At 35.0% G+C, this 10355-nt stretch overlaps 1 protein-coding gene across 4 annotated transcripts in view; it reads left to right on the top strand.

Annotated features, from left to right (window-relative positions):
* LOC115209262 overlaps nt 1–10355 on the top strand; it is a 187595-nt gene that overhangs the window by 176444 nt on the left and 796 nt on the right. For 3 of the 4 annotated variants that reach the window (XM_036501190.1, XM_036501189.1, XM_036501191.1), the window contains exons 6-8: nt 3469–4836; nt 6144–7694; nt 9940–10355. The exon at nt 9940–10355 is cut by the window's right edge and continues 796 nt beyond it. In XM_036501190.1, the coding sequence (XP_036357083.1) occupies nt 3469–4836; nt 6144–7694; nt 9940–10355 (3335 nt within the window). The remainder of the gene's footprint in view (nt 1–3468; nt 4837–6143; nt 7695–9939) is intronic. The other variant, XM_029777556.2, reaches the window with a different exon arrangement.

The raw sequence follows: 10355 nt of genomic DNA on the forward strand, positions 1-10355 counted from the left end.
ATGCTTATTTATAAGGTTTACGAAAATCGTGACAACACTGGGGCAAACATTTAAGCTATATGAAGTTGTATACCATAGAATATTTTGTTTCATTTGTTCTTTAGTATTAGTGCTTTTCTGCATATAATGTATTCTTTGTGCAATTGTCTTTTAATGCATCATTGTATCATGTGCTATATAGTTAAAAGATTCTTCATCAAAGCATAAACTGAATATTCATTTACCGATATTATTAACTGAGTTTCTAAGCATTATTGCGAAATAACTGGAATTTATATGAACATATTGCAATTTCACATTTAGTTTGTTATAGAAGCCATGTTTAACAGCATCCATATCTAGAATTAGATTAGTATCTACAGTGATCTTTAATTCTTTGTGCGTTGAATATATTGATGAACTCCTTTCTAAATGTAACCATTGTGTTGCCATTCATGCTTCGCAAAAGGAATAAACCATTATAACACCAAAGATTGCATTCTATGCAGCAGAATATCTTTCCAAGTATGTCTAAGACGCACAATCCTATCAAGTGAGTGACCAACATGTCTAAGACGCATAATCCTATAAAGTGAGTGACCAACATAGACACATAGTCCATTTCCATAACTGTAACATTCGATTCCTGGTCATTACATTTAACACAAAAGCATTTTTCGTGAAATATCAAAGACTTCGTAGCATACATAATAATGATAATATTGATTTCAAATATTGGCACAAGGTCAGCAATTTCGGGAGAGATGTAAGTCGATTACAACGACTCCAGTGCTCCACTGGTACTTATTTTATCGACCCCGATAGGATGAAAAGTAAAGTCGACCTCGGCAGAAAGTGAACTCAGAGCGTAAAGACGGACGAAACGCTGCTAGGCATTTTGCTCGGCGTGCTAACGATTCTGCCAGCTCACCACCTTATATATACTAATAATATTAGTGTTTGAGTCACTAACTGGAATAAAACTTCAACCGAATTCTGAGGCTTTTACAAGAAGGGAAATAAGTATAGACGGATAAAACTCTACTACATTAAACTGTATAAATTTACCAAGGGGGTTTATTATCTCACGAACCACCTCATAACTGGTAAGCTATTATTCCATAGTGAAAATGAAAATACTTGTTAAATACTGCAAATTATGGAATCTAAAATATTTAAACTAAACTTACTTATCTAACTTTTTCCGGATTTATTAATCTATATTACGGTTTGGAAAAATATTATTTCTATGATCCTTATAAGTAATATATGACTCACGTTACGCAAAATATGCTTTGCTGTATATTTTTAGGTTCGAAGCTATTCATTTTGCACTTCTAAATTAATACCAGGGTAAGGATTAGAGTTGGTTTTCTTGTAGATATTGTAATATTATTGGAGAGGCGCCTGTGGTATGAGAAGTTATAAGTTTCGCTCAAATGTTTCGTTTCTTCCGAAGAAATATGCATGCATTGCCAAGTTTTTAATTGTTTTAAATCTCTGTTTAATATGTCTCCCGTCGATATTTACCGATGAATTTCCAAGTATTAACTGGCTGAAAAAATGTTTAATTTCCGCAAAATTAAATGTTGGATAAATATTCAAAATTTTCATTCAGTTATTCGTCCTCACTAAAACTGCATTAATAGTAACCACCTTGCTTTTGTGTGTTTTACTTATATGATAAAGCAGGCAAGAAAAAATAATAAAACCACGTGTTGCTGCATGTGAATTGGTGAATATATCACAAACTTTGCTTATAACAATTGGGTAGATGAATATGTGGCAATTTTCTAACACTGTTTTGAATACCAATCAAATTGCAACGACTAATTATATTTCAATGTATTGCAAATATCTTTGTTTATATATTATATCGCACCACTTTTTTCGTTCAATCGTTTGAATAATCGGTAATCGGAAACATGAAACTCAAATTAACGGTTCAAGAGACTTTCATTTCTAATTCATCACAGTTCAGCCTGTCTTTTAGGGGTTATCTGTTTAGGGCTACAAAACCCAATATATCCTTCCCTATTTAAAATAGTGGGTATTGATTTGAAATATATGGCTACCAGAAATAAGTGACTCCTAGAAAATGCTGCAATCACATAGAATTTGAATCATATCCCGATATATTACCTATGTATGTGATTGAAAAATTGCGTGCTTGTGTGTGTGTGTGTGTGTGTGTGTGTGTGTGTGTAAGCAATTGTAAATGCATCAGTATCTCACAATGCACACACACTCACACATCATACACGCACACACGCATACACACATACATAAGTACGCTAGATTATGAATAAACATACACAAGTGTGCAAATATATATATATATATATATATGCATATATGTATGTATGTACGTATGTTTGCATATACATATATATATATATATATATATATATGCATGTACGTATGTGTGTATGTATAAGAACAATATAACGCGAGGATGGAAGATACCAGGCTTTAATAGTAGATCAGAACATTTGTTTCTGCACTGCAGACCCATATTCATATACCATTATACAAAATTATACTTTATAATTACTATATAGTTGAATGTTTTTTCAGTAAGAGCCGCGTGTGGCCGCTTCATCGGGTGGAGTACGATCAAACACCCGGAATTTAATAATTTGATTGGTGAACAGTAAAGTACATCCGACAGTGTTTTCATGGTATTACAACCGATGAAAGGCCCACACACTGTTACTGCTGAAAAATATTCAATTAAAAGAATAATCTTGCATAATGGTATTTTAATATAAACTCAGCAACTTAATGCTGGTGTTCGGCGCAGTAACAAATCTTCTGATCTACTATTAAAGCCTGGTGTCTTCCATCCTCTGTTATATTATTCTTGTATTAATCTTGTATTCCGCGTGTATCCAGCCTTGGAAAATATCCTACTGTAGAATAACATGTGGTGGTCAAATAAGCGCACAAAAGCTCTTAAATGCCTGTTGCGAGATTTTTACTCGAATTATACTGTTTGTGTGTTTGTGTGTATGTGTGTGTATGCGCGTGTTTTACTTTTTTTATTTGTATTATTGTTTGCTGTGAATATATTTCTTGTGCTATTCGCACTTAAAAACTTAGTGAACTTCTCATCCTTGACTTCTTTCATCGGAATTATGGATTAGAAAAAAGAGCTCCAATTGAATACTCTAGTTTTAGAAACACTATGAAAGAGAAAAAGCAAGCATATATTCATAGCTAGTATGATTTTGCTCATAGGTTTGTTTCATTGTGTTTGAACCATGGCTCAACAACTGAATCAATAATAATAGAATTAGGAATATATATATAAACATCTTTGCGTTCATTTTCTTTAGTATCGAAATATTTATTTATAACCAGATATGATTGATTTTAAAGAAATGAAAAATGTCACTTTAAAAGTTATTGTATTTTTGCTTTCATTTTCTTTTATAAATATTAGATTTTGACATTAATTCATAGGAAAACATCACTATTTATCATCAGCCTTTCATTTTCTCATTTGTAACCCAGGTCGGTCAAATTAACGGATCATTCTACCCGTTGGATAAAACAAGATGGCGCTTAATTTCAGAGAAATTACACGGTTCGAATTGTCCAAGTTATTGTCCAGCCTGCATCCAATGTTCCCATAACAGGACTGAATTATCGGTTAGCAAATTCGAAGAAGGAGACTTTTATGTAGCATTAGTACTTCCTGTTCAAAAGTCCCTAATATGTGATGAAACTAACCATGAAAACGAGTTGCTTGTTGATTATTTTTTGAAATCACTTCGCCAGATAAAAGAAAAGCATTCGACTGTGACCGGTAGCAAGCTAGGGGGTATTGTCATAGACTCCTGTCACTCTCAAAGTGACTCCGAAAACATGTGTTACAGTTTTATTGACAAAAATGGCATCAAGCGAGTAATAACTTCTGGTAACCTGTTATCCACTATTCATGTCCCCGATCTGAGCAAAGAGCCTTACCAAGAACACCCAAAAAGAAATTCTCTGCTACCCAGCATTCACATCACAAAAATCGGATGCTTCTTTGACAACTTAAATGTTCAAAAGTACGTATCTGTAATTTTGGATGTCATGGAGTCACTTCGCTGGTCTTATTTAACTATATTATTATCAGAAAATCCATTCATGAAAGCAATTCATAAGGACCTTAGTAAACAAGCCAAAATGAAAAACATGTGCATTCGAAATGTTATATTAATTGAAGATTTAAGAAGAGCTCAATTGCTTAATCAAAATAATCTTTTCTCTGAGCAAGATTCTTCGGCACTGGTTCTTCTAACTGATTTATCTGATACTTCTGAGTTTTTGCATTCTATTTCAAAACATTATGGTTCTTCTCATATATTCAATTTTGTTTTCTTCCCATGGAATTCAAAAGCGATTTCGAATTTAGGATCTAATCTTTTTCAAAGTTCTGTTTTCATTGAAGTTAATAACCCAAAATCATATGAAATTTCCAGAAATGTCACCTCTTTGAATGTTTCTGAGCTAGAAAGTCAACTTGAAATGTGTCATTTAAGTCCTTCTGGGAAAATCTATTGTCCTGCGGGCAAAATTGTGAAGAAGTCGCAAAAATCGGTATTCTTTAGTTATTTGACATCTGTACTAGAGGTTACTGCCACTGCCTTAGATCAAGTCAGTTCTAAATTATGTTCCGGAAAGAAAGGACTTTGTAACGAATTTCTTGAATGGCCAAATGTGATGTCAAACTTCCGACATTTCTTGAAAACATCACCTGTTTTCTTATTCGGTGAAAAAACACACTTTGATGAGAATGGAGCTCTGGAAGCCAACTTTGCCATGAAAAACCTTCGAAGAATCGGAGACGAATTTGAATGGATCCAGGTAAGTGTTGAAATATCTTTTAGTAAAAATCAGAAAGAAGATAGTGGTTTCGTAATACGTATAGCTCACATTTCAGCGATCCATATAAAATCACGACTAATATTTATATTTCTTGGATGTATTTTAAGCTGTCAAGTAAGGAATTATAGAATTTGACTTTATTTTTCTGTTGTAAATTGTGCGAAAGATTTTCATAAAATTTTAATGTCATAGTTGGACCTTGTAAGTTTACACATGTGCATACAGTTTATTTCTATGTTTACAGTTTAAGGGCACATATCCTTTAGATATCGGACCCTGTGTAACCTCATCTACCCAAATGCAAGTTACTTTCGGTGAATTCAGATTTTTTATTGAATAAATATTCCTTCCATATATTTTGAAACTATATACTCCTAGCTGGTTTCATATCTGCATGGAGTAAGTAGAAGCATTGGATTAAATTTTGGAACATGCCTAATACTCTTCGTATCAGTATAAGAGGTGGAAAAGGCAGCATAGACTCTATAGGCATGGTTGACATGAGAGAAGATTGAACATAGAATGTAGAAGGACGAAAGTAAATATTTCAGGGCATGTAGCCTGGTGTCTTGCCAGTTAAGCTCCTAAAATCACTATTTTTCCTATTTCAAACGTAAACTTTGCATTTAACATTGGTTGATATCCATACCTGTTTCCGATTATTTTATGCTTTAATATAGCTGATAATTTAACTTGTTACAAATTCCCGAAAAATTATCCAAAATGAAGGAGAGTTTCTACCGGTATTTTGTACGAGTTCCATTAGTTAACATCACAGCTTCTTTCCCTATTAGATAAGGTTTGGATTAAATTATCATTATATTGTAATTTTCATGATATATTCACTAGCGTACCAACATTTGAACACGTTTCCAGATAAGAGGATGCCGTAGTCATTACCATTATTATATTGTTCAGTTTCCACCGAGGTCGAATTTTCATTTCATCTTTTTGGAGTCGATAAAATAAGTACCAGTTGAGCACTGGGGTGGATGTAATCAACTTACCTCCTCCTCCTCCTCCTCCAAACTTGCTGGCCTTGTGCCAAAATTTAAAATCATTATTACAGTGTTCAGTATGCTCAATTCGTGAAAAGTTAAGCATAAAGCATGTAAGTATAAAAGTGTCCTGGCTTAATTCACAGTTGTGTACACTAAAAAAAGAAAAAATCCGAATGGCTAAATATTAATAATGTTGGACTGCCTTTGTATAGATTATAAGTACTTATATTTTAACAGAATCATAAACTATATCATTTGTTATGTATTTTCTCCGTTTTTTCCTAGGTTGGCCAATACACTATAAACAGAAATATGTCTCTGTTCAAGAAATCAGTGCGAGGCTATAATGCATTACAAGATGTTAAAGCTCCAGTTTCTGAATGCAATGGATGGTGCCCTCAGTGTTACCAGTGTGATAACTCTCCCGGTAAAACAATAGATATTAATAACGACTTCATTTACATGCCTGGTGATATTTTAATAACGGCAATGATGCCTGTACGGAAGGCAGGACGAACAATATTTGAATGTGGGGATGTCACCATCGACAGTGATGTTGATCAACTGATAGAGGCTGTGATTTATGCTGTCAAAACAGCAAAACAACGACACAATTCGCTTTTGAAAGATATTGATCCTGGTCTTTTAATCTTGGACACATGTTCTTCTAAACAAAAAGCCTTAACCATTTTAGGGAATTTTGAATCTTGTGCATATTCTCTTCGACAAAATAGTAAAGAAAAGTCTAAAAAAATCGAGAAAAATGAGGATTATTATTCAAGCTGGGGAGCAAGCCCTAAACTAACTCCAGCTTATATGGCAGTTGGATCTTCGGATGTCCTTGATATTTTGTTGGATTCAGTTGCAGATTTTAAAAAGCCTGTTATGGCAATAGACAAAAATGGAGGTACACGTAGAGCACAACGAGATTCAGATTTGCACGAAACCACTTTGTCGATGACACTCTCTGCAAATGCTCGATTTTCCGCTATGATTGGTCTCATAAATGCATATCGCTGGAATCATGTTTTCGTCGTTGCCTCTGACTCACCAGAGAACCATAAACTAATTCAGTTATTCAGTGATATGACCAGGAGTACCAAAATATGTATTTTACATATTATCTGGCTAAAAGACATTCTCGGAGTAAGTTATGATGACCTAAGCCCTAACAACGAAACTAATTCAGATGATCCTTTCCTATATGCTCTCAAGCTTCTTGCTACCGACAACACCACAAAGTTAATCATCGCTTTTATTTCTGAAGATCACTTCACCAAATTGAACTCGTTGATTAAGAAAAGCAACTTGTCAGTAATATGGTTTTTTGACCAATCACCTGATGGTTGGGAAAGACATCCATTGAATACAACAATTCCGGCTGGTGCATTCACTATCGATCGGGCGACTCAGGTATACACAGAATTCGAGAAATATTATAATTCGTCACTGAGAGGAACAGACAACGTTTGGTTTTCTCGACAGCGGCAAAAGCGTTCGTCTTGCCAAATCAAGAACAACAGCCAGTTACGAAAAACCTGTTTAGGTAAGGGAATTCCTGCGGATCAGGCAATATCTCCTGTAACTACAGATGTCATACGTGCTACTGATGCGATATTATTTGCCCTACAAAGGGAATATTTGGACAAATGTGGAGGCAAAGGTGGCTTGTGTAAAGAGTTTAATTCCAGAAATATTCTGACTCTTGATTCTTTCAAAAATATTGAAGTTGAGTTTGAAAGTGACTCCTTCCAGTTTGATGAAAGCCGAGAAGTGGTAACAAGCATAGCTATATATAGTCGAATTTTGAACGAAAACAACACAAAAATCATAAAGGTTAGTGGAAATTTTTCGATTTTATCAGTGTACAAGTGTGAGTGTGAAAGTGTGAACGTGTGTGTGAATGCATGCGTGAGTGTATGTGTGTGTGTGCGTGCGTGCGTGAGTGCGTGCGTGTGTTTGTATGCATGCGTGTAAGTGCGTGTATAGGGCCAGGGCTGTAGGCCCTCAGGCAAATGAATGTACTGGACTCTAGAGTATTCATTATCAACTACAAGGCTAACTATACATCGATCAGAATTGAGCCTCTGGACTAGTGGGACCGAAGGGCTGAGGGGCCACTGAGCAACTTGCCCAGTGTGTCCATGCCTTCAGACGGCGTTGTATACAAGCGCAGGTATGACCAAGTTTTATAAGTTTGCTTTGTAATCTTGAAATACCGGGTTCGATTCCACTTGTGTACCCCCATCCCATAGCCTTATAAGTAGACGTAAACTCCGCAAAGTCATCTAATGGATTGTTGCTGTTAATGGAGAGGCCAACTTCACTGCACAGTGACTCGTTGGTTTTGTTTGGGCCCGAGTACAAATGGCAGTGAATACTCACTCACTTCCAAGCATTTCCAAGGAAGATGCTTAATAGATCAAGCAATTGGAGTAATTAATGTTGTAACAGACGATATATATATATATATATATGTGTGTGTGTGTGTGTATGTATATATATATGTATATAGGGAGACAGACAGACAGACAGACACATACATATGTATACATATGTATGCACGTGTATATATGTGTGTGTGTGTGTGTGTGTGTGTGTGTGGTGTGTGCGTGTGTGTGTGTATGAATTAATGAATGGATGTATGTATGTACGTATGTGAGTGTGTATGAATGTATGTATGTATGTATGTATGTATGTATGTATGTATGTATGTATGCATGCATCTATCTATCTATCTATCTATCTATCTATCTATCTATCTATCTATCTATCTATCTATCTATATCTATCTATATCTGTCCATCTAAATCAGTGGTTCCCAACCGTTTTTTGGCCATGCCCCACCGAATCATTTCTAAAATCCTGATGCCCCCCTTGTGATATTTAATTTTTGGTATTCAAAATTTGGTTAATGTTTACAATATTACCCGGAAACAAACCCCCAAAAAAATTGTGCAACGGATGTAAAAAAAATGTGTAGGAAAAGAATATAAAAAAATGCGCGGAAAGCAACGGGAGGTGGGGGATAAGGACTTTGGAAAATTCACAAGATCCGAATTTTTCCTTCATAGCTTCTAAGGAATTTTTTTTTTTAGATGAAATTTTAAATAGATACCTTTCAACCAGCATATATTACGATTATAAAGAAATTTGTGGGAAAGTCTTTCCGTAAGACTAGTTTCGATTCCTAGTCCTGACGGAACGTTGTGTTCTTGCGCAAAGCACTTCATTTCACGTTGCTCCAATCTACTCAGTCGACAAAAATAAATAATTCTATGGCGGACCGGTATCCCGTCCAAGTGGGGAATATAAACCCCACAGAATCCGGGAAAACGACCTTATGAAGCTATGGCTCTGGAAGAAATTTTGATCCTATTTTCTCCTAACGTATCTACCTTTTGCTGTTCACTTTTCTGTCTCTGTTTTTTATTCCGTTTACTATCCATGTACTTTTGGTTATCGTTGCTACCTTTACTTGACTTCTTGCATCTTTCTGTCCCTTCTTTTACTCCTTTTCGATGGGCTATAGTGCACCTGAGCACTGGATACATCAAACTCATTAGTCTGATTAACATCAGAATATGTGACAACCGCCATCACACTTTAGTGAACCCACTGCTAAATATACTAAACAAAAGTCGGGTACTATTTTTTTCTACAAGCATCATTTTGATTGATTAATCTGTTTTACTTTTTTAAGAAGAGGAGAAACTAATTCGTACTTACCGGATTCATGGCTAACAATTAAAATTTGACCGTAAAACCATATTAACATTTTTTATTTCGTTGTAATGAAAAAATATGAGATTGGGATTTTGCGATTTCTGTAATCTTCATTTTCTTCATTAGTACGAAATAAATAGATGAAATGCGATTCTACAGTTGTATTTTAATTTCTAACTGCTATGAAGTAACTAAAACTTTCTTTCATCACAAATGAGCAAAATGAATGAGCCAACCAAAAGAAATCATGTAGATTATTATCTCTTTGATGTAAAATATAAAATGGTATTGCAATTAGTACTCTATTCATAGTGAATTTATCATATTTTATTTCTTTATCTTTTATCTTCATTAGGTTGCCGAATGGAAAGATGACACTTTGTTCGAAGTTATAAAAACCACCATCTTACTAAATGACAATTTTGGTGATGATCTGGATAAAGAAGATGTCAGGTTAATGATGGAGGCCAGTTGTGAAGAGAAGTTTTGTACGTGTGCGAATATGCCACCAAAACCAACTCCATCTATGAAATCTACAATGGCACTAACATTACGGGATGAAGGATTTGTAAAGTCGACTGGTCAGTTTCGGGGAACTATTTGGGCAACTGTAGTAATAACAGTGGCGGCTGCTGGTGTCTTAACGGCGATTGGAATCTTCACGTATCTTCTTTATAAATATTGTCTGGGTACCGGTTGCGGACGACGCTATTGTACTTTAGCGTTGATCCTGTTATTTGCTCTTGTTGTACAATATTCCACCATCTTACC

The sequence above is a fragment of the Octopus sinensis genome, linkage group LG3 (genome assembly GCF_006345805.1).
Source record: "Octopus sinensis linkage group LG3, ASM634580v1, whole genome shotgun sequence".
NCBI lineage: Eukaryota > Metazoa > Mollusca > Cephalopoda > Octopoda > Octopodidae > Octopus > Octopus sinensis.